Here is a 21,555-nt window from a genome sequence, read left to right on the forward strand (position 1 = left end):
TCCCCCAGTTCAGGGGCAGCAGGTGGGACCTGGTGCCCTGGGGATAACCCCTGTTTCTCCCATAACAGGCACAGGCAGGAAGGGACGGAAGCCCCCGCGTCTCGTGGGGCTGTCCCTCTGAGGAAAGAGTTGGTCTCCACACGCTGACCCCCCCACAAACCATGCCCTGGAGGCAGAAGAACCCCCTGCCCCTGAGTGCCAACCCACAGGCCTCATCCCCGGCGACTCAGCACCTAGCTTTGAAGGGCTGTTTTATGTGACAGCCACTCCCCTGCCTGTCGTGAGGGGGCCCGGGTGTTCATCTCAGATTGATGGAGCCCTGCCATCAAGACTGGGCATTCCTGTCCAACAGGTGCCAGAGTTGCGAAAGGCCTGTGACAGGGAACTCCACTCTTCTCTTGGCTGCTGTTCTGGGACTCACCCCTGCTTTCCTTCTGCTCAGCCCCTGGCAGCAAGCTCTCCAGGCTGGGATTGCAGGGCTGGGTGGGGCAGGCCCAGCTGGTAAAGGCTGGCGAATGCCACAGAGGTATCAGGAGCTCTAGTATAGGCTTAGGGTGCCTCATTTCCTGGATAGGTGGCTGGTTCAGGAGTGGGTGTGGAGCTTAGGTGGAGCAGAGGCGGCGGGTAGGAGGGACTTGGGACCAATTGGGACATCACATCCCTGGCTCTGGGTTAGAAAGCTGACAGTCCTTGATCCTGTGGCCACTGCCCCATCATTCCTGCTCCTGAGGACTCAGTCTCATGGCTGTGGTAAGGCCTGGCAGGGCCCTGGGTCCCTACTGGGACCCCTGGTCTCTACCTGGGGCCTAGTTAATATGTTTCTTATGGGAGCTGTGGTCTTCTCCAGGGGTAGGGAGGGGAGTTTATTGACCACAAGACCAGGGTAGTGGGCAGAAGCCAGGGGAGAAGGAGGCTTGGGGATGAGGGATCCGTCCTGAGTGTTTTCTGTCCTGGGAACGGGCTCCTGGCAGAGCTCCCGGGCAACATAGATTTGGGCCCTGGAGACTCAGAGGCTCCCAGCTGCCGCCCTGAGGCCCTGGAAGCAAGTGGCTCCTCCATGCTCCTCTGACTCAGTTGCCTGGAGTGTGAGGGCCCTGGGCTGACCCTGGTGGATGAGGCCCTCCAGCACTGCCCTGGACCTGGTTGCTCCCTGGACTTGACCTGTTAGGGTCCTTGCAGAGGCAGGTGGAAGGCTGAAAGGAAGCAGTTGGCACAGGCTTCCCTGGTCCCGGTGCGCCTGTCAGGCTGCATTCCCAGAACCAGGGGCATGGGTTTGGAGGGAGCTACCGGGGGACCATCTTCAGCCTGACCTGGCAGGACCTGGAGGACATGACAGCCTGTGAGGGGTCTGAGCTAGGAGCCGCCTCCCCTGCCCAGGAGAGAACCCATTTCCAGGATGCTCTTCTGACCAGGGTGGAGGGAGGGTGCGAGAGCAGCTCAGCCTGGGGCCCAAGGCCCTGATGTGCTACTTCCCCTCCCTCGATAGCTTATGTCCCCTGCCACCCAAGACCAGCCGGAGAGCTGCTTAGCTGGGGTGTGGGCTGGGGATGTGGGGTGGAGAGCCTAAAGGATACTAGCCCGAGAAGGTGGAAGCAGGTCTGTGTGAGGCATAAATCTGGAGCCAGCCTGCCCGGGCTCCAACCCCAATTGTGGACCTCAGGCAAGTGACTGCTTCTCTGTGCCTCAGTTTCCTTGTGGAGTGGGCCATCGTAAATAGTATCTGTGCATAAGGTGGTTGTGCGATAAATGAGTTAATGTATGCAAAGCCCTTGGCCCAGAGCCGGCGCAGAGCATTGTGTAAGTGCTGGCAGGCGTCATGATGGAGATACCATGTCTCCTCTTGTTGATTCAGGATTCTGATGAGATGGAGGATGGGCCTGGGGTTCAGGATTAGGCCTTGAGGCACTGCTCCAGCCTCCTTTGTGGCCCGTGTCACCCTTGGCTTCATCAGCCCGTAGCAGGTCTCCCCTCTCCCACCTCTGCAGGCAGAGGTGTCCAGGACCTGCCTGCTCACGGTTCGTGTCCTGCAGGCCCATCGCCTACCCTCTAAGGACCTAGGTGAGTGCGCACCGCCCTGGCCCCTGTGCTGGGCTGAGGGAGGAGGAGGGTGCTGAGGAGGAGGGTGCTGTGGCTGGATTTGGTGGAGGCGGGTGGGCCGGTGGGCAGGGCCTAGAGGAGGGAGCTGAGAGGAGCTTCTGGGTGGAAGGTGGCAGCTGGGGCTCTGCCTCTGGCCCCCACTTCCCCCCACTTCCCCCCACTTCCCCTCCCCCTCAGTCTTAACCCACCTGGGGCTCTAGGTGATGGAAGGAAGTGGGTCTGGGCGGCTGGGAAGGGCTCTTGTCCACCGCTGGGCACTTGTTCCTTCCCGCAGTGACCCCCTCTGACTGCTACGTGACTCTCTGGCTGCCCACGGCCTGCAGCCACAGGCTCCAGACACGCACGGTCAAGAACAGCAGTAGCCCTGTCTGGAACCAGAGCTTTCACTTCAGGATCCACAGGCAGCTCAAGGTGGGCCAGGCATCAGCGCCGACTCTACCCACATCCTCGCCAGCCGCTGCTGCTGCCCTGCTCACCTTCCTGTCCCCTCCCTCCTGCAGCCCTGTCACTCTTTTCCCCTCCAGAATGTCGTGGAACTGAAAGTCTTTGACCAGGACCTGGTGACCGGAGATGACCCTGTGTTGTCAGTACTGTTTGATGCGGGGACTCTGCGGGCTGGGGAGTTCCGGCGCGAGAGCTTCTCGCTGAGCCCTCAGGCAAGGCGGTGTTTCCACGGCAGCCCTAGCTGGTGTCTGGGTTGAAATCTCCACGCGCACACATGCACACACACGCATGTCTCTCATACTCGCTGACATATGTGCACTCCTTCTGACCCTTTCTAAGTTACTTCTGGCTCTCTTCCCAGGGTGAGGGGCGCCTGGAAGTTGAATTTCGCCTGCAGAGTCTGTGAGTCAGGGGCCTGGGGCAGTTTGGGTGGGAGTGCCTTGTGGGAAGGACAGCACTAGTGCCTGGGGGATGCCCAGGTCTCTGTGGGGTGGGAACCTGGACTCCTGCTAAGGGGGCTCTGGGGGCTCTTTCCAGGGCTGACCGTGGCGAGTGGCTCGTCAGCAATGGCGTTCTGGTGGTGAGTGTGCCAGTGCTTTGGGAGGCGGTCTGGGGTCCCCGGGACTCCCTCATGCCAGCGACTTGAGGTACAGGCCCACCGCTGCCTCAGCCTGGGGACCCTGGGATTTCAGTTTGTTAAGGGAATACAATCTCAAGGGCCCAGGTAATGAAGTGCAGACCAGCAGCAGCCAGGGTGCTGCGAGGGTGGGGTCCCTGAATGGGGGGTGGGGTTAGTGTCTGAGGGGCTGTCTTCATGACTCAGGCCCGGGAGCTCTCCTGCTTGCACGTTCAACTGGAGGAGACAGGAGACCAGAAGTGTGAGTCCCCAACCCACTGGGACAGCCCCTGGCTCTCAGCTCTTGTCTTCCCCCTTTAAGCATTGGACAATTCTCCCTGGGGCCTGAGCTTTCCCCTTAGGCCTTCTCGGGGGACCGTGGTGGGGGATCCATCTCCACCAGACTATTTCAGCGGGGAGAGGGAGGTGCCCTCCAGGCCACGCAGCAAGATGGGTTCTGTGGGCAGAGATACCGTCCCCAGCCTCTCTGCTCTGGTTCCTGTTTCCAGCCTCAGAGCGCAGAGTTCAGCTTGTGGTTCCTGGGTCCTGTGAGGGTCCGCAGGAGGCCTCTGTGGGCACTGGCACCTTCCGCTTCCACTGCCCAGCCTGCTGGGAGCAGGAGCTGAGTATTCACCTGCAGGTAGTGTGCCTCGCTCCCTCGAGGTGGGGCCCCCAGAACTTCCTCCCTCCCTCTGCACCTCCTCCCAGTCTGACCTCTGCTCCACCTGGCAGAGTGGGCACCCTGGCAGCATGTGTGGGCCCATGCTGGCCTCCCCTTCCCGTCCCTCCCATACCTCTATGGCTGCCGGCGGGAGTTTGGTGAGGTCTTTGCTAGGAGTGGGAGCGTAAAGATTCTTAGGTCTCCATTCTTTGTCCCCTGCAGGATGCCCCCGAGGAGCAACTAAAGGTGCCACTGAGTGCCCTGCCCTCTGGTCAAGTGGTGAGGCTTGTCTTCCCCACGTCCCAGGTACTGGCCTCCCAGGGAAGGAAGCAAGGCGCCTGGATGGGGCTGGGACCCAGGCCACAAAGGGAGGGGCCTGCTTCCCGCTTCTCCGTGGGTCACACCTTGAGCAGGTGCTGGGGCCAGGCTCTTTGGGGAGTGTCCTCTGAGCATCCCTGCTTCAGGCCTGGTGCCTGTGGAGACAGTGGCGGGGCGGGGGTGGTGTGCTGGGGATCAGGGTAAGAGGACCAGAGCTGGGTGGAGGTGACCTTTTGTGACTGGGGCCTTCACGGTTTTCAGGAGCCCCTGATGAGAGTGGAGCTGAATAAAGAAGCAGGGTGAGAGGCCTGGCTGGGGACTGGGCAAGGCCCTGGAAAACAACCAGGGCGCGGGGCTGGAGGAGGCCTGGAGGAGTGAGGGGGAGAAACAGCCGCCCCTCATCCTCATGCTCTCTGAAGGGACTCAGGCTTGCGCTTGGGGGGGCACGAAGTACTGGGAGGAGTACTGGGAGGAGTCTTAGCACCTATGGTCAGAGGGGCGAGTGACTGGCCCAGTGCCAGGCACCCGGGGAGCACTTGATAAATGTTTGGCTGGAAAACGCAGGGAGGCGAGGATGGAAAATGGTAACATGGTTTGGGGCGCAGAGAGGGCAGGAAAACCAAGGGAGAGAAGAGGGGAAATTGCGCCCTTTTGGGTGGAAGCTGTTATGGCTGGACCTTAAATGATCTTCGTAGAGTTGTCGCCCACCCTGGCCCTCTGTCTTGAGAGAGTGGCTTCTCACCTCACAGACACAGGATTATTGGTCCTTTTCTGCTCTGCCCCCTGCCCTTTTTTTTTTTTTTTTTTTTTTTTTTTTGAGATGGAGTCTCTCTCTGTCACCCAGGCTGGAGTGCAATGGCGCGATCTTGGCTCACTGCAACCTCCGCCTCTGGGGTTCAAGTGATTCTCCTGCCTCAGCCTCCCGAGTAGCTGGGATTACAGGTGCCCACCACCACACCCAGCTAATTTTTGTATTTTTAGTGGAGACGGGGTTTCCCCACATTGGCCAGGCTGGTCCTGGCCTCAAGTTATATGCCTGCCTCAGCCTCCCAAAGTGCTTTGAACTCCGTGGGTAAGGGACAGAGCACGAGACTTGGAGGGGGGATCTATGGTATGGGGCCTGCCTGGGGGCCTGTCTGCACCTGGGACCCCAAGCAGCCTCTTTCGGCCACGGCATTCTGGGTCCTGCCAGTCTGCTTTGCTGCATTCCCAAGCATGTCCACATGGACACTCTCTCCCCAGGTGTCAAACTTCAGTCTTGTGACACGGGAGTGGCATTGAGGGTTGGGGAGAAGAGGGAGGGCAGTAGGTATTACAGGTGAGGCAGACCCAGCTTTCCATTCTCTGGGGAGGGCTGAGAGCTGTCTCACAGTCTCTTCCTTCCCCGGCCAGACTGAGGGAGCTGGCCGTGCGACTGGGCTTCGGGCCCTGTGCAGAGGAGCAGGCCTTCCTGAGCAGGAGGAAGCAGGTGGTGGCCGCGGCCTTGAGGCAGGCCCTGCAGCTGGACGGCGACCTGCAGGAGGATGAGGTTTGGGGGCTGGGCTGGATGGGGTGTCCCCGGGCTTGCTTGGGCCTAGCTCCTGGTGCTGAACACTGGAGCTGCTTGTCCCCGATCTAGACCAGAGCTCGTAGCTGCCTGTCCCCACCCTGCTTCCTCTCACCTGGTGTTAGAAGGGACTTGATACAGGCAGAGTGTTGCTTGAGGCACCTGGAGCCCGCATGGGAGCTACCTCATAGGGCTGGCTTTCCTACTCTGTTTCTTGGTTCTCAGCCTAGCCTGTCTGAGGAGGGAGACAGATATCTGGTATGAGGCCTGTTGGCCCAGGGTGCTTCAGGAGGTTCATATTAGCCTGGGCCATCTCCTGGGGGAGTGATGGCAATTTGGGAAAATTTTGAGGCGGGCCCTGGGGCTTCCAGAAAGTGAGCATCAGGCTCGGGGGCTGAGGGCAAGGAGATGAGGCTCAGAACTTGCCTGGGCCATTTTTTCCTGGAGCCCTTAGGACTGGAGGAGCTGGGCACTCAAAAGGCTGTTTCTGGCCCCCAGGGCTGACTCAGAACTGGTCCCAAGACCTGTGATCAGGCCTTAGCTGTGGGCTGGGTGGCCACTTGACCTGCTACCTCTTCTTCCTGTGACTTGGCCTTCCCCATCCCTAGGGCCTCTACAGGCCTGGCTCTCTTCTTTTCCAGATCCCAGTGGTAGCTATTATGGCCACTGGTGGTGGGATCCGGGCAATGACTTCCCTGTATGGGCAGCTGGCTGGCCTGAAGGAGCTGGGCCTCTTGGATTGCGTCTCCTACATCACCGGGGCCTCGGGCTCCACCTGGTGAGCTGGGGGCAGGCGGATGCTGGCCCCTGTGTGGCAGGGGGTGCTGGTGCCAGGGTTCTCCTAGGCCTCTGAGAAAACTAGAAGGGCTGGGAGAATGAACGTGCCAGGGAGAAACGTGCTCAAGGGGACCCTGGGAAGGTCCCTGCCGGGCCATTGTCCTAGAAAGCCCGGGGCACGTGGGGTCTAGACGGGGTCCTTCAGTGACAGCCCTCTGGCTCTGGCTTTTCCCAGGGCCTTGGCCAACCTTTATGAGGACCCAGAGTGGTCTCAGAAGGACCTGGCGGGGCCCACTGAGTTGCTGAAGACGCAGGTGACCAAGAACAAGCTGGGTGTGCTGGCCCCCAGCCAGCTGCAGCGGTACCGGCAGGAGCTGGCCGAGCGTGCCCGCTTGGGCTACCCAAGCTGCTTCACCAACCTGTGGGCCCTCATCAGCGAGGCGCTGCTGCATGATGAGGTGCGGGGGCTGCGGCCTGGGGGCAGAGCCAGGGCAAGGGCTGGAGCTGGGGCTCGGTGCTGGACAGCAGGGTGGGAAAGGCCCTGGGCACCCAGGCAGCTGTGGGTTTAGGTTCTACGCATCTTTCCCCAGCCCCATGATCACAAGCTCTCAGATCAACGGGAGGCCCTGAGTCATGGCCAGAACCCTCTGCCCATCTACTGTGCCCTCAACACCAAGGGGCAGAGCCTGACCACTTTTGAATTTGGGGGTGAATGGCCCAAGAGCTGACACCTGTGCCCTTGCAGTTGGTGGAATAAGGGGAGACGGGGCCTGTGTGCAGATTGCAGATGTCACACCCACCTCTCCTGAGCCAGGTCCCGTGCTTTCTGGAGACCGGCACCCTACCAGGGTCCCTCAGCCCTTTGGGAAGGAGGCAGGGGCCTTAGGTCCCATGCACAAAGCCCAGGCCACAAGGCCTGGGCCTCCTGGTCCTCAGCTGCCCTAAAGCAAAACCCTGGGTCGGGGTGGGGGTGGGGGTGCCTAAGGGCTCTGCACCATGAGGCTGAGGGGTGGCCTCCTCACAGAGTGGTGCGAGTTCTCTCCCTACGAGGTCGGCTTCCCCAAGTACGGGGCCTTCATCCCCTCTGAGCTCTTTGGCTCCGAGTTCTTTATGGGGCAGCTGATGAAGAGGCTTCCTGAGTCCCGCATCTGCTTCTTAGAAGGTGAGGGGCACTGGCAGGCTGGGGAAGCTGGGCCGAGCAGGGAAAATGGGTCCTGGGTGAGAGGGCAGCCTCGGTCAGAAGAGTTTCCTGGGCCAGGACTGGCCATGGGGAAGGGTAGGGTTGGGACAAGAGTCGGGGGCCCTCTTCCCTCACGGCCGCTCTTTCAGGTATCTGGAGTAACCTGTATGCAGCCAACCTCCAGGACAGCTTATACTGGGCCTCAGAGCCCAGCCAGTTCTGGGACCGCTGGGTCAGGAACCAGGCCAACCTGGGTAAGTGCTCCGGCCCCTTCATAAGGGTGCCAAGGGGCAGCACCAGGGGGCGGGGGGTTCTCACCTCTTCCCCCTCCAGGGTCACCACCAAGGTGGGGCTAAAGGTGCAGGAGTCCCCATTTCCCCACCTTGCCTGTGTAGACAAGGAGCAGGTCCCCCTTCTGAAGATAGAAGAACCACCCTCAACAGCCGGCAGGATAGCTGAGTTTTTCACCGATCTTCTGACGTGGCGTCCACTGGCCCAGGCCACACATAATTTCCTGCGTGGCCTCCATTTCCACAAAGACTACTTTCAGCATCCTCACTTCTCCACATGGAAAGGTACCTGCTTCTCTCCAAAGTCCTCCTGTGGCCACCTGAGCCTTGAGTCCCCAGTCCAGATACCCCTCACGGTCCACTCCCATTCTCCTGCTTTGAGCTTGATTCCCTGGACTACTTGGAACAGGGGTCTTTTTCTTCTTGTCTTGGGGACCCAGGGCCCACCTGCCGGGCTGTGGAGGTGTTGGTTCAGCAGGAGAGCAGGGACCAGAGGCCAGAGTCTCTCCTTCCAGCAGGAATCTGGTACCCTTGGTATCTGTGACAATTGCTGCTCTCCCCAACCTTCTAGCTACCACTCTGGATGGGCTCCCCAACCAGCTGACACCCTCGGAGCCCCACCTGTGCCTGCTGGATGTTGGCTACCTCATCAATACCAGCTGCCTGCCCCTCCTGCAGCCCACTCGGGACGTGGACCTCATCCTGTCATTGGACTACAACCTCCACGGAGCCTTCCAGGTTGGGAAGGGTGGGCAGCCCACCAGGGAGGCGGTGGGTGGCCCCTGCCCCCTGAAGAGAGGGGCTTTGGAGTCCAGTGTCTGGTTCAGCTTCCTTTAGGAGCTGTGACTGGGACACTGGAATCTTAATTTGCCACCAGAGGAGCTCATTCTTTTCCAGAAGTTGGGAAGCTGGCGAGGTTCTCCTGGTATCTTGTAGCTGGGTCCCCTTTACTGACCTGCGAGGTGTGGTCCTGGGCCTCTGGGCCCACCTGCTGAGTCTGCTTTGGCTCCCAGTGTCAGAACTGGAATGCTGGGAGTAACCCGGCTCCGTCTAGCCCCAGAGGAGCTGCCACCGAGGCCTGTCAGGTGTGGAGAGTTTTTTCCAACGACTGGCTTCGTAGGCCCCACTGGAGACCGTTTTGGCATTGGAGCCCCAGGTCCTGTGCATCTTACGTCAGCCCCAGTGTTGAGGATGCCAGGGGCCCTGTCCCTCTGAAGCCCCTTCTGCCTGCCCTGCAGCAGTTGCAGCTCCTGGGCCGGTTCTGCCAGGAGCAGGGGATCCCGTTCCCACCCATCTCGCCCAGCCCCGAAGAGCAGCTCCAGCCTCGGGAGTGCCACACCTTCTCCGACCCCACCTGCCCCGGAGCCCCTGCAGTGCTACACTTTCCTCTGGTCAGCGACTCCTTCCGGGAGTACTCGGCCCCTGGTGAGCTGCTGTTCACCTCCCCATCCTGCTGCCCCAGTCCCCCACACCTCCTCCGTCCCCTGTGCCTCTCCAAACCCGTCTTCCCCACAACGTGTTCCCCATGCCAGGCTGCACTCTCTCCACAGGGGTCCGGCGGACACCCGAGGAGGCAGCGGCTGGGGAGGTGAACCTGTCTTCATCGGACTCTCCCTACCACTACACGAAGGTGACCTACAGCCAGGAGGACGCGGACAAGCTGCTGCACCTGACACATTACAATGTCTGCAACAACCAGGAGCAGCTGCTGGAGGCGCTGCGCCAGGCAGTGCAGCGGAGGCGGCAGCGCAGGCCCCACTGATGGCCGGGGCCCCTGCCTGGCCCTGCCACCCCTGACTCTCATTCATTCCCTGGCTGCTGAGTTGCAGGTGGGAACTGTCATCACGCAGTGCTTCAGAGCCTCGGGCTCAGGTGGCACTGTCCCAGGGTCCAGGCTGAGGGCTGGGAGCTCCCTTGCACCTCAGCAGTTTGCAGTGGGGTAAGGAGGCCAAGCCCATTTGTGTAATCACCCAAAACCCCCCGGCCTGTGCCTGTTTTCCCTTCTGCGCTACCTTGAGTAGTTGGAGCACTTGATACATTACAGACTCATACAAATGTGAGGCGCTGAGACCATCTGTTATTACTGCTGAGAAGGGCCATGTCATTCTAGGCTCTTGGCTGTACATGGCAAGGGCTGGTACAGAGCTCGCTCATCAGTGTTCTTCCTCCGAAGAGCACATTCTCTGCACACATCTGCGTCTACCTGTGCTCAGAGTCACCGCTTCCAAGCAAGGAGGAGGCCACATGGGCCTGGGGTAGCCCTGGCCTTGCCCACCTGCTCTGCCGTAACACGTCTTCTCTTCACCCAGACAGGAATGCAGGGGGAGGCCAGGCAATGGCTGTTTCCTGCCACATGGTAGGACCCATCTAACCAGAAGGAACTGTCTATTCCAGAAGCTGGGCCTGGGGAACTGGGTTGAAGCAGCCACGGGAAGGAGCCCTTTTGCCTGTAGCCGAGTCTCATTCTGGTCCCTTAGATGTGTCCTCGCTTGTGCCCCTGAAGTTTGGTGTTACATTGGGGTTCACCTCAGGGATCAGACCTGTTGGGAAAACGGAATGAATTTAGTAGGGTATGGCCACCCCAGAATCTTCTCCAAACAAACACTGGTGCCCCGCCCTCCCCTGGACCAGCCAGCCTCCTAGAATAAGCGTGGGGGTGGATTCCAGAGCTGACAGGCGCTGCAGCCGCGACCACAGTGACGGGTGAGTGGGTGGGAATTGCCTCGACTCTCATAACCCAACTCTACGTCTGTCAGCTGGCCTAGCGACCCCAGCCCTGGGTTAGAGACAGCAGAAAAAATGGCTGTCCTGGTAGCCTCAGGAGCCACTGTGTCCAGGACAAGGCCTGTCCCGTCAGCAACACATCATCTAAATCATATGTTGGGCTCTGCAGGACTGGGAGCAGATGGTTACACTGGAGACCACAGCCGTGGCTGCCACCCCTCATGGTATGAGCCCTCCAGGCACACGGCTGTATATGCGTGTGCACGTCTAGGCACATCCTGGCATGGGGCCCATGCACGGAGGATTTGCCTGTCTCCAGTCCCTCCTCCACTTTCACCTAACCCCAGGTGTCCCCTCCCCCTGGAGAGCCTGAAGCCCTCTGGTTTGGAAGGGAAGGAGATGTGGGTGAGGGGGGTTGAGCATTGAAATGATGCTGGGATCTACAAGGAGGGACTGAGGAGCCAGGTAAGAGCCACCTGCCCCCGCACATCCACCTTCGCATCTCCTCCCTGGCCTGCAGGCCGGGACATGCTGGCCCTCTCCATTGCCATGGAGTGGGGATTGGGGAAAGCAGGGGAGGACCAGGTAGAGAACGGGTTAGAACAAGGGTGGGGCAGGGTCTGGCCGTCCTGCCAATGTGCTGTGCCTTGGAGAGGGGAGAGGAGGGAGGAAAGTGGAGTGCATGGGAAACAAACCCAGGCAGGCTCTCAGCACTGGGCAGAGGGAAACCTGGCTGTCCCTCCCACAAGCAGCCGAGCAGGAAGGGCACAGGGAGCCTGGGCAGCTTCGTCTACAGGGTCCCCACACCGGAGCATGGAGTGAGCCCTGGGAGGGGACCACTGTCGAGTCTGTGGAAATCTGGGCTTTGTGGCCTGGATTCCTCTCTCAGCTGAGAGTGGGCAGGGGCAGCTGAGGGTTCCAATAGCATTTCCCTACAGCCCAACAGAGTAAGTCTGAGGCCCAGAACCTCAGGCTTCAGAGGACAGCGCCTGCCAGCCACTGAAGCCCAGGGCTCCCTGCCCTGCTTCCCCCACCCAGGTGTCCCACCTGAGTAGACATCCAGGCCGGGCATCCTTGGTCGTGCACCCATTCGGAGAGCTGACAGGTTTGGCTTTGAGTTCTGGGCTCAGACTCGGCTGCAGAGCAAGGGAATGACCACTGTTAGCCCGGCCCAGACCATCTGCAGGCGCTAGGTCTGGCTGCTCCTTCCTCCAGCTTCTGGAGGCTCAGCACAGCCTTAGGTGGCCTGGCCATGCCAGGCCCTTCCCACGTGGGGGTGCGGGGCGGGCTGAGCACTTGTGGGCAGGTTTTTCCCCCATGCGTCCTGCCTCTTAGGAAACTCCTCACAGGCGAGTTAAGAAAGGCTGAGCTTTCTTAGGAGGTGGGGGATTCTGGAATGTCGAACAACTCAAGATCCCTTTGGGTTTCTGGGAAGACAGACTTGGGAGGAGAGTCCAGGGGAACCAGCGACAGAGCTAGGATCCCAGACACATTCCCTGAACACACTGTCCACACGGAGCCTCAGCAGAGCACGCTGACCACGGAAGAAAGTCCAAAGGGTTGTCTCTATATATTCCTCCAAGTAGAACCTGGCTTGCTTACTGTCTGCAAAACAACTCAAGGGTGGTGACATTCAAAGTTGTCTGAGGACTAGAAGGTTAGAGAAGCACCCAGATCAGACAGACCAGAGCCTGGAAAGCCCTTGGAGGAACACAGTCCATGAGGATTCTGGCAGGAAGGGCTTGGGGCAGTCTGAGTGGCAGACTCCAAAAGGGGCAGAACAGGACCAGGACACAGCTGGGGGTTCAAAACTGGCCCCATCTCTGCTAATTAGCTGTGTGATCTTGGGCAAGTTGCGTAACCTCTCTAGGACCTAAATTCTTTGAGAAAAAACAGTAAGTCCCACTTCTTGGAGGTGAGAGATGCTAACTGTGAAACCTCCCTAGGATGCATAAAACACTAGGGGCCCAGGAGCTTGGGGCCCAGGGAGTCGGCCGCCCTCCCCACATCCTTCCCCTGAAGCCCGCCTGCAGTGCTGCCCAGGGCTCGCCACCAGCTCTCAGCCTGCTCTTCGGACGGTGCCGCAAACAGGATCTCTGCCCCACTGGTCAGCCTGGCACCCACACAGTCACAGGTCAAACTCCACTGTCCCTTTGGGGACCCCCATGCCTCCAGCCCCCGCTGAGCCAGGTGGCTGCTGGGGGCGATGCCACAGTCCATGTCTCTCCGCTCACCTTAAGGAGAATGTGTGTTTCCTGCCATGGCGGCCCCGCAGCCTCTCACACCGGGCTCCCGTGAGGTCAAGGAGGGCTGTGGAAGCTACTTTCTGAGGAGAGATGAGAGGCAGGGGTCACTGCGGCCATCTCAGCTTTTCCCTGTGGGGTCCCTCTGTCCTGGGGCCCCTCTGCCTTGTTTCCCAGCACCCTGATGTCTGTATCTCCCCTACCCCACCTGGTACCTCCGCTGCCATCCTCTCATCCAGAACAGGCTCAGAGAGCTGCCCTGCAAGGTCCCGCGGCAGCTGTCCCAGGAGCTCGAGCTAGGCTGTGGAGAGGAGGTGGGAAGGTCGCATGAGCCACACACAGGAAGCCAGAGCTAGGGCCTGTCCACGCCTCACCGTGTGTGTGGAGCTTCCCAGGAAAAGCAGTGGATTAGACCAAAGTCCCCATGGGGAAAGGGAAGCCACACAGGGGCTCTGACGGGAAACCAAGCGGAAGGGGAAGAGCAGATGGGGAGGAGGAATCCCAGCACCTCCTGGGGGGGTGGGTAGGTGGGGGCGGTGGCAGAAGCTGGGAAGGGTCCCAAGGAGCCAAACTGCCTGGACAGCATGGTGGGGGGTGGCATCTGCCCAAGTTCACAGTGCAAGGGTGCCAGGCCCAGATGGCTCTTCGAGCCACTCAAGTGCTGCTGCAAGTGGGGAGCTGCCTGGAGAAGGAATCTCCAGGCACTTACCTGCCTCCCGCCAGGCAGCAGGTGCTGCTTGAACTCCAAAGACCCCTCCATGGTGGGGGTACCCTTTGCATCCTGAAAATGCAAGATGGGGCCCAGAAATGTCAGGACCAGCACCCTCAGGAAGGTGGGCAAGGCACCCACTGCCCCCTGCTCTCTTTATTCCTCCCATCCAAGTACTAACCAGGCCTGACCCTGCTTAGCTTCTAAGATCAGATGAGATCGGGCATGTTCAGGGTGGTATGGCTGTAGACAGCCATCTTTATTCCTAATGACCTTCAGCTCCTGTGCCCGGGCTCCCAGCACTGGCTCCAGGGTGTGGGCCCTCACCCCCACAGCCCCAGCCCCAGCCCCACTGCATGCTCCAGGGAGACCACGGCGGGGGTGGCTGCAGCCCCATGGGGACACCTGCCTGGGGGTCCCTCGTCTCAGCCAGCTGTGCTCCTAGCCCCTGGTGTCCAGAGGGCCTCCACTGACAGGATGTCAGCGAGCTGCCAGCTCTCCCGGGCTTCAGCTCCTGTGGCTGCAGCAGGAGCTCCTGTTCCATCTTGGGGAGTGAGCAAGGTGAGCCAGGTCAGGGAGACCAGCCACACCTCGGGTTCCCGTCTATCTCCCCTCCCCCAGCCCTCCCGGTCAGAGGGGCCTGCCTCCCCGTCACTAGCTCTTTCAGCTTTGGCTCTGGAGGCTCACACCCAGTCCACAATGGTGCCTCTCCCACCACTGCAGCTGGCCAGGGAAAGGAGCAGGTAAGGCAGGGCCGGGTGAGGGCTCAGTGCCCTGGGAGACACTGACTTGCAGGCTGAGAGGGACTGTTCCCCCACCAGCCCTCAGCCCCTAGCCGAGGCAGTCGGCACCTCTGTCTTCTGCATTTGGGCAAACTTCTCTTCCTGGGCTGCCAGCAGCTTTTCTAAGTCCTGGTGTCTCTGCAGCAGCAACTCCACATCTGAGGCTGAGTGCTGGGGAGAAGCATGTTCAGGTGAGGCCCAGCTTGAGGGGTGCCCAGAGCCTGGTAGCCAGCTAAGGGGCAGGACCCCCACTCACCCCATAGTCGGGCTTCAGCAGGAGGCCCTCCCGGCAGGCCAGCCAGGCCTCAGCCTGCTCCAGCCTCTGCCGAAACTTGTGCAGGCCCCAGCTCTCGGCACAGCGTTGCCAGCGCAGGGCCCAAGCCTCCTCCAGCTCCTGCAGCCGCCCTTCCAGCTCCTGCAGGCACTCTGTCACCTGGTGGGGAGGGGCTGCTATGGGTGACAGCTTGGGTAGGGCTCCCACCATGGGCAGGGCAGGGCAGGGCAGGGCTGGAGAGCCAAGTGTTCATGGAAGTGCAGAGGGAAGGCTGTGAGACCTGCACCTGCCCCTTCCCAGCCTCTCTCCCTGCCTGCGCCCAGCCTTCCTTTCCCGCTGGTTTCCATGCCTGTGAGGGGCCCTGAGGCCCTGGGCAATCAGGCTGCATCCCCAGCCCAACCCCAGGCCCACCCTCTGAGTTCACACCTCCGCGGACATGAAGTGGCTGTTGTCCACCTGCTGCTGTCCTTCCTGCCGCAGGTCCTGGGCTTGAAGGCGGCACTCCCTGATTTCTTGCCCCAGCTCTTCATGCTGCCCAAGGAGCTGCTCAGCCCCCGCCACGTCCTCAGCCAGCTCCTGCCTCTCCTGTGCCCATGCTCTGTGGGGCAGGGAAGGGAGCTGTTGTCAGGGCTGGCTGGGGAGCAGGGGAGGGAGGGTCCAGCTCCCCCAAGAGCCAGGATACCCCCACCCCACAGGGTAGAGCTGAGCCGGCAGCTGAGGTAGGACACCTACAGCAGTTCCTGGCAGCGCCCGAGGAAGGCATGGCCCTGTGCAGCCTGCGCCAGCCGCTGGCCTCCCTCCTGGGCCTTCGCCTGCAGGGTGGCCCAGGCCTCCTGCACCTTGGCCAGGCCCCCCGGAGCTGCAGGATGTAGCTGGCCCAGTCGGCAGGCCTCCGTCTGTACCCGTGCCACCTCCTTCTCCATAGCTTCCAGCTCTCTCTGCAACCAGAGCATGAGATCAGGCCTCAGTCCCCCCACTGAGCCGATGCGTGCTCTGCATTCAGGAGCACCAGGCCTCTCTGAGGAACCACCTCCACTCTGCTGCACAAGCTGGGCCAAATCCTAGGGCCCCTCGGGGAAGGATCTGGGTTTCTGGAGAGGAGGCTGAAGCAGGCTGGGGTGGGAGGGCTGAGATAGGTCCCCTCAGCCACCGCCTTCGGGCAGGGGCTCAGACAGGCAGGCTGCACGGCGTGGGCCTCACCTCCAGGCGCCTGTGCTGTTGCTGCAGGGTCCGCACAGATGACAGGCTGTGGCCTCCGTCCTCTCCCTTCATCAGGGCCGTCTTCTCCTGCATTCTTCCTTGGAGCTCAGCCGCTGCCTGCTGAAAGCTGTGGACCTCATGGGCTGCAGCCAAGTTCTGGGAGAGGAGAAAGGACCTCCTCAGGGCTGTTCTCTGCTCCCAGGATTCCTTTCTCCCTGGAGACATGGCCTTCTGGGCCACCTCCTTTTGAACAAGGAGGACCACGGGGCTTGATGTGTCCCCAGGTACAGAAACCATCCTCCATGCTGCAGCCCTCAGTGAACGTGATGATATGGGTCTGCGGCAGGCCAGGGGGTGGGGAGGGCGGGGACAGGAGAGGGCCTCGTGTGCATCTCAGGGAAAGGCAGACGCGAGGTGTTGGGTCCACGTGAGGGAGCAGGCCGGTTCTCGGGGATCTGGCTGACTCTGGCAGTACCACCTGCAGTGCCTCTCATGGGGCTGGGGGACAGGGTCAGCTCAGGAGGCAGCCCCAGCCCAGGACCTACAGAGATGGAATATCCTGGGCTGCAGCCAATTCCTGGAAGAAAGCTGAGCAGGTGAGGGAGAAGGCACATTCACTTGAGGCCAGCAGGGTGTGTGTCTTGTTGGAACCAAAGCCTGTGGTAGGGAGGGCTTAGAGGGATTTTTTGAAGACTCTGACACCCCTTAGCTCGGCCCGGCCTGTGGTCACATACCTCTGTGCGGGCTTTTATTGCTTGGTCCAACCTCTCCCAAGCGGCCTCAATGCGGCTCCTCTGGGCTTGGATGTGGGGATAGCGCCTGGGTGCACCCCGCTCCAGGGTGCCTGCCAACTTCCTCAGGGCATACACCTTGGCCTGGCCCAGGCTCTGCACTTCCTTTCTGAAGGCATCAAACTTCTCTTCCAGCACCTGCAAAGGTGTGAGGCCCAGCAGGGTCACTCGAGATGGTATCATGAGCTCTCAAAGCTCATGAAGAGCTCAGCAGACTCTGATGGCTCTGAAATCCCTCAGCCCAGGTTCTGGAACCATCGGGATCCTCCCTAGGACACCCTCTCCAGGCTCCTTTCTGCTGACTCCCCAGCAACCTTTTCATCCCAAGGCAGGCCTTCCTCAGCCTCTGCCCACTCCCCGTGAGGTTTGCTCAGGAGTGACTCACCTTGACACCCTCCAGGTCCTGCCCGTAGTCCTGGGACTCGGCGGTGGCCGCCTTGGTGGTCAGCCAGGCGTTGAGGAGCAGGGTCTCTCGCTCCAGCTGGTGTAGCTGCAGCTGCTCCTGCAGGCCGTGCTCCCTGGCCTCTGCCCTCCGCAGCAGCTCTGCGTGGGCCTCCCGAACTGCCTGCAGCTGGGCTAGCACCTTGGGGCTGTGGGAAGAGAGCGACAGTCTGGACTGCAGCCCTTCCTTTCCAGGCTGGAGCAGTCTCCTGCCATCTCTGTAGGGGGCTTCTCTCTGCTCCTTCCCGGATGGTGTGGCTCCCGCCCACCTTTCTGGGTTCTTCCTGCTCTCCAGGAGTGCTGCTGTCTGCTGCAACCGCTCGATGCATGGGCTGAACGCTTCCAGGTCTCTCTTGGTGGCCTCCAGCCGCCGCAGAAGGGCCTGTGTGGCTTCAGCACTGTGGCCCATGTCCTCGCTGTCCAGGACACGGCCCCGCTCAGCCAGCCAGGATCCCGCCTCCGGGAGCTGGGGGTGACAGAGTGGAGATCCGTTTTCCCGGGGCACCCTCCAGGGCTCAGGATTTACAGCCACGATTCTCAGCCTGGCTGCACAGGGGAATCACCTGGGAGCTGTCATGCTCCCTCGGCCTGGCCCCACTCCTAAGCAGCCTCATCTGGTCCGGAACACAGCCAGAGCGGCAGTGTTTTGTAAAGGGTCCAGGTGATTGTTTTTTTTCCATGCAAAATAGACATTTTATTCTTGGTTCACAGGCATAGATTTTGTCACTTAAAACCAAGTTTTAGCAAATATTCCTTGCAGTGTTTCTCCCTTTCATTTATTAGCCTATTTACTTCATTTACTTCAGTTTTTCTTCCTTTACAATTGTATTCACCATTCTGAAGTAAGAGCTATAATCGTCCAAGTGAAGGTTCCAGGTGATTCTCATGTAAAGCCCTGGTTGAGAACCACTGATCTAGAGGGAAAAAAGACAAAAGCCAACCCAGCCAGCAGCTGTGTTCTGGGAAACATGTGGAAGGAAGCCCTTGGGGGCAGGAGACCACTGAGTGGAGGAGACGAAAGGTGCCCAGGCCAGGAGCCCCGGAGTTACCTCCCGGCCGCACTCGCCCTGTGTTCCAGGCCTGCCCGCTGTGCCCTGCCCATCAGTCCCCTCACCTCAGTCAGAAACCGCTGGGCCTCCTGAGCCTGCTGCAGCAGAAGCCGCCTCTGCGCCGCCTCTGCCCGCAGGTGGGCCATGGCCTTCTCCAGCTGCTGCACCCGGGCGGCCACCTCGTGGGCGGCAAAGTGCCCAGCCTGCACCAGCTTGTGCCCAGTGCCCAGCACCACCCGGGTCAGAGCCTCGTGGCTGCTCATCTCACTCTCCAGGTTCTGTGGGGGAGGAGGCAGGAGGATGCGGATGTTGCTGACCCTTGGGGGACTCCCACAGTTGTGCTTGAAGTTTCACGGGACCCCACTAACTTGTCCCCAAGGAGTTCCCTGTCCCCATGACTCCCAAAGAATCCAGGGCATCCCAAAAGCCCCCACAGGCAGAGAGTTCCTGGCTGGGCCACAGAGAGTGCCATTTCCTTGGCTGAGAAGCCCTGCTCACGTGCGAGGCCGGCCCTCCCCGGGTGGGCCCACACCTGGTGCTGCTCCTGCAGGTGCTGCACTGCACTCAGGCTCTGGCCATAGTCCTGGGCAGCGGCCAGAGGCAGCTTCTCCTGCACCCAGGCCATTTCCTCGTCGGCGTCCCTGAAGAACTTCAAGAGGAGGCTCCGGGCCTCCAGGGCCATCCTGCGCTCCTTCAGGGGCTCCCTCAGGCTCTTGAACCTGCAGTGGTGGAGGGTGGGACCAAGGGAGGCAGGGACCAGGGTGTCAGTATTAGGGATACCTGGTGACACACATCACCCAGCTGTGGCCCTCACCATGGGCAAGGGGAGAAAGTGAGAAGACATCAGTTAAGAGGGCAGGGGTGGGGGTCCCTCCAGGAAGGCAGGGAAGAGAAGCTGAGGGCACAGGTGGATCTACCTCTGAAGCAGCCGCCGGGCCTGCTCTTCCACATCTTGGGCAAGGCAGTGGCCTTCCCTCACAAAGGCCTGGGCCTGGCCCAGCAGTGCCTCAGCCTGCCTGGCCTTCTTGTCCACTGCTGCCTCCAGCTCCCTCTGTGTGCCCAGGAGCTCGCCCACCCCAGGCAGGGCCTGGCCCACAGTGGGGGCTCTCAGCTCAACCTCGATGGGCTCCAGCCAGTTCTCCAGTTCCTCCATGCTCCGCCGCAGACGCAGGGCCTAGGGTAGAAAGTGAGGTAGGCAGGAGGGGAGTGGCCTGGAGCCCGGCCAGCCACCCCTCGGCCTGCACAACCTCACCTCGCAGGCCTTCTAGGGCTTGGCCACCTTCTTCTGGGAGTTGTCTTGCAGCTCACCCCAGAGTGCTCCCAGCTCCTCCAGTCGCTCCTGGATGGCCTCCGAGGCTGGGTGGCCCCCCTGCAGCAGCCTCTGTCCCTCCTGCAGCCACAACATGAAACACACCTTGTGGACTCAGGACTGCCGGTACCAGGGCACTGGTGTTGACTCTGAGCACCAGCACTAGAGCTGCAGAGTCCCTGCGGTCCAGCTGCGTGATCTTGAGCGACTTTCTTTACCTAAGCCTCAGTTTCCTCATCCGTATCATAGAGAAAATAATGGTTATTTTGTTTAAATGAGATAAGTCATATAAAATGCTTAGCAGGGTGACTTATATCAGAGGGAGCCAGCCTGGGGTCAGGACCTGCCTTTGCAGGTGGAAAAGAGAATGTTTTAAAAAGTGCTATGCTGGGCACAGTGGCTCATTCCTGTAATCCCGGCACTTTGGGAGGCTGAGGCAGGTGGACTGCCTGAGCTCAGGAGTTTGACACCAGCCTGGACAACATGGCAAAACCCCATCTCTACCAAAAATACAAAAAAGTAGCTGGATGTGGTGGTGTGGGCCTGTGATCCCAGCTACTTGGGAGGCTGAGCTGGGAAGATCACTTGAGCCTGGGAGGCGGAGGTTGCAGTGAGCTGAGATCTTGCCACTGCACTCCAGCCTGGGTGACAGAGCAAGACCCTGTCTCAAAGTGGCTATGTTTTGACTCCTTCACTCACAGGACTGGTGGCTATGTCCTGTTCACATCAAAATGTTATCTTTAAAATTACTGAAAAGGTGCCATTTTTGGAGAGGGTGCCCCCACCCGGAAAGCAACTTCTTCTCACTACACTTCTGCCTAAACAACCGCTTAGCCAGGTGCCTTCACACAGAAAGTACTGGATAACGTTGGCCACCGTTCAGCACCAGCTCTGGGGCACCGTCCTGTGTTCTGCCTGGAGAGCTGTCCCACCACCCTCCTGCCTGCAGGGCCTCACCCGCTGCAGCTCCTGCTGTTGGTGCATGCTCGCGTCCAGCTCCGCCTGGAAATTCTGCTGCTTCTGTAACTGTGCTGGCAGCATGGCTGTGTCCAGCAAACCCTCCTCCAAGGCCACCAGGTTCTTCTCCCTCAGCCACGCAGCCACCTGGGCACGTGGGGAGGACAGGCCTGCTGTCCAGGGCTTTCCCCTTCCCCTGACCTCTGGGATACCCCAGAGGAAGGGTGGCCTTTCCCTGGGTCGACTCCTTCCCCACCATGACCGCCTCCCTCTCCAAGTGAGGCGAACCTCCTGGGAGTCCTGCAGGAAGGCCTGCAGCTGCCGGAGCTCCTCCAGGCGATGGCGGCAGGTCCCGGCTTGCCTGAAGAGCGCCTCCTTCCTGCCAGGAGGAGAGGCTCATGGGCCTGGAGCCACCCCCGGGGCCAGGTGGGGTGCCCGTCCAGCCTAGGCTTTCTCGGGTATGAATATACTCCGAGTCTGGAGTTTCCTTTGGAATAAAGGTACATTGCACTCCCCCTCTGTATTTGTGTCTGTTATGCGCCGGATTTTGTACCCCCAAGTTTCTTTTTGTTTTTGAGACAGAGTCTCACTCTGTCACCCAGGCTGGAGTGCAGTGGCACAATCTCGGCTCACTGCAACCTCCACCTCCCGGGTTCAAGCAATTCTTCTGCCTCAGCCTCCCGAGTAGCTAGGACTATAGGCTCACACCTCCACGCCCAGCTAAATTTTGTAGTTTTAGTAGAGGCAGGGTTTCCCCATGTTGGCCAGGCTGGTCTTGAACTCCTGACCTCAAATGATCCACCTACCTCGGCCTCCCAAAGTGCTGGGTTTACAGGCGTGAACTACTGCACCCAGCCTGTACCCCTGAGCTCTTACGTTGAAGGCCTAACTCCAGAAGTGTTTTTGGAGACAGCGTCTTTAAAAGAGGTAATTAAGTGAAAATGAGGTGACATGGGTGGGTCCTAATCCAGTGTGACCTCATGAGAGGAGGAAACTGGGGCAGACACAAGCACAGGGGGACGATCTGCCTCCCGCAGGAGGGCAGAAGCCAGGGGCTGGAAGTCAGGGTGGCACTGTGCTGGGGGAAGCTGAGCCTGCCAGGAACCACCTAAGGTGACTGGGGGAGGGGGTGGTGACAGAGACCAGC

The 21,555-nt window shown here is 60.3% G+C and overlaps 2 protein-coding genes across 2 annotated transcripts in view; one reads left to right on the forward strand and one right to left on the reverse strand.

Moving 5' to 3' along the window:
• The first annotated feature begins 102 nt into the window (after window positions 1-102).
• Window positions 103-9,989, forward strand: LOC129532042 (cytosolic phospholipase A2 beta). Its single transcript, XM_055380065.2, has 20 exons — window positions 103-750; window positions 1,986-2,058; window positions 2,372-2,508; window positions 2,622-2,753; window positions 2,903-2,943; window positions 3,079-3,121; window positions 3,365-3,419; window positions 3,667-3,797; window positions 4,041-4,124; window positions 4,398-4,435; window positions 5,529-5,664; window positions 6,324-6,460; window positions 6,695-6,917; window positions 7,050-7,167; window positions 7,484-7,621; window positions 7,789-7,893; window positions 8,035-8,214; window positions 8,501-8,667; window positions 9,168-9,354; window positions 9,480-9,989. Exons 1-20 carry the CDS (start codon window positions 742-744, stop codon window positions 9,689-9,691), a joined length of 2,346 nt encoding a protein of 781 aa, XP_055236040.2. The 5' UTR covers window positions 103-741; the 3' UTR covers window positions 9,692-9,989.
• Window positions 9,990-12,612: 2,623 nt separating this feature from the next.
• LOC129534707 (spectrin beta chain, non-erythrocytic 5-like) overlaps window positions 12,613-21,555 on the reverse strand; it is a 30,206-nt gene continuing 21,263 nt past the window's right edge. The window contains 20 exon segments of the mRNA XM_063706817.1: window positions 12,613-12,766; window positions 12,888-12,979; window positions 13,112-13,134; window positions 13,137-13,197; window positions 13,606-13,677; window positions 14,015-14,149; window positions 14,457-14,558; window positions 14,644-14,820; window positions 15,088-15,259; window positions 15,394-15,599; window positions 15,862-16,017; window positions 16,596-16,790; window positions 17,038-17,242; window positions 17,363-17,559; window positions 18,208-18,420; window positions 18,675-18,861; window positions 19,060-19,316; window positions 19,395-19,532; window positions 20,409-20,555; window positions 20,697-20,787. Of these exon segments, the coding sequence (XP_063562887.1) occupies window positions 12,613-12,766; window positions 12,888-12,979; window positions 13,112-13,134; window positions 13,137-13,197; window positions 13,606-13,677; window positions 14,015-14,149; window positions 14,457-14,558; window positions 14,644-14,820; window positions 15,088-15,259; window positions 15,394-15,599; window positions 15,862-16,017; window positions 16,596-16,790; window positions 17,038-17,242; window positions 17,363-17,559; window positions 18,208-18,420; window positions 18,675-18,861; window positions 19,060-19,316; window positions 19,395-19,532; window positions 20,409-20,555; window positions 20,697-20,787 (2,980 nt within the window).

Source organism: Gorilla gorilla, chromosome 1 (assembly GCF_029281585.2).
Source record: "Gorilla gorilla gorilla isolate KB3781 chromosome 1, NHGRI_mGorGor1-v2.1_pri, whole genome shotgun sequence".
Taxonomy (NCBI): domain Eukaryota; kingdom Metazoa; phylum Chordata; class Mammalia; order Primates; family Hominidae; genus Gorilla; species Gorilla gorilla.

Excerpts from the sequence above, each read along its gene's own strand:
- LOC129532042 (XM_055380065.2), top strand. Across the intron at positions 2,944-3,078 it reads GAATTTCGCCTGCAGAGTCT|GGCTGACCGTGGCGAGTGGC; the intron begins GTGAGTCAGGGG and ends GGCTCTTTCCAG. Across the intron at positions 4,436-5,528 it reads GAGCTGAATAAAGAAGCAGG|ACTGAGGGAGCTGGCCGTGC; the intron begins GTGAGAGGCCTG and ends TTCCCCGGCCAG.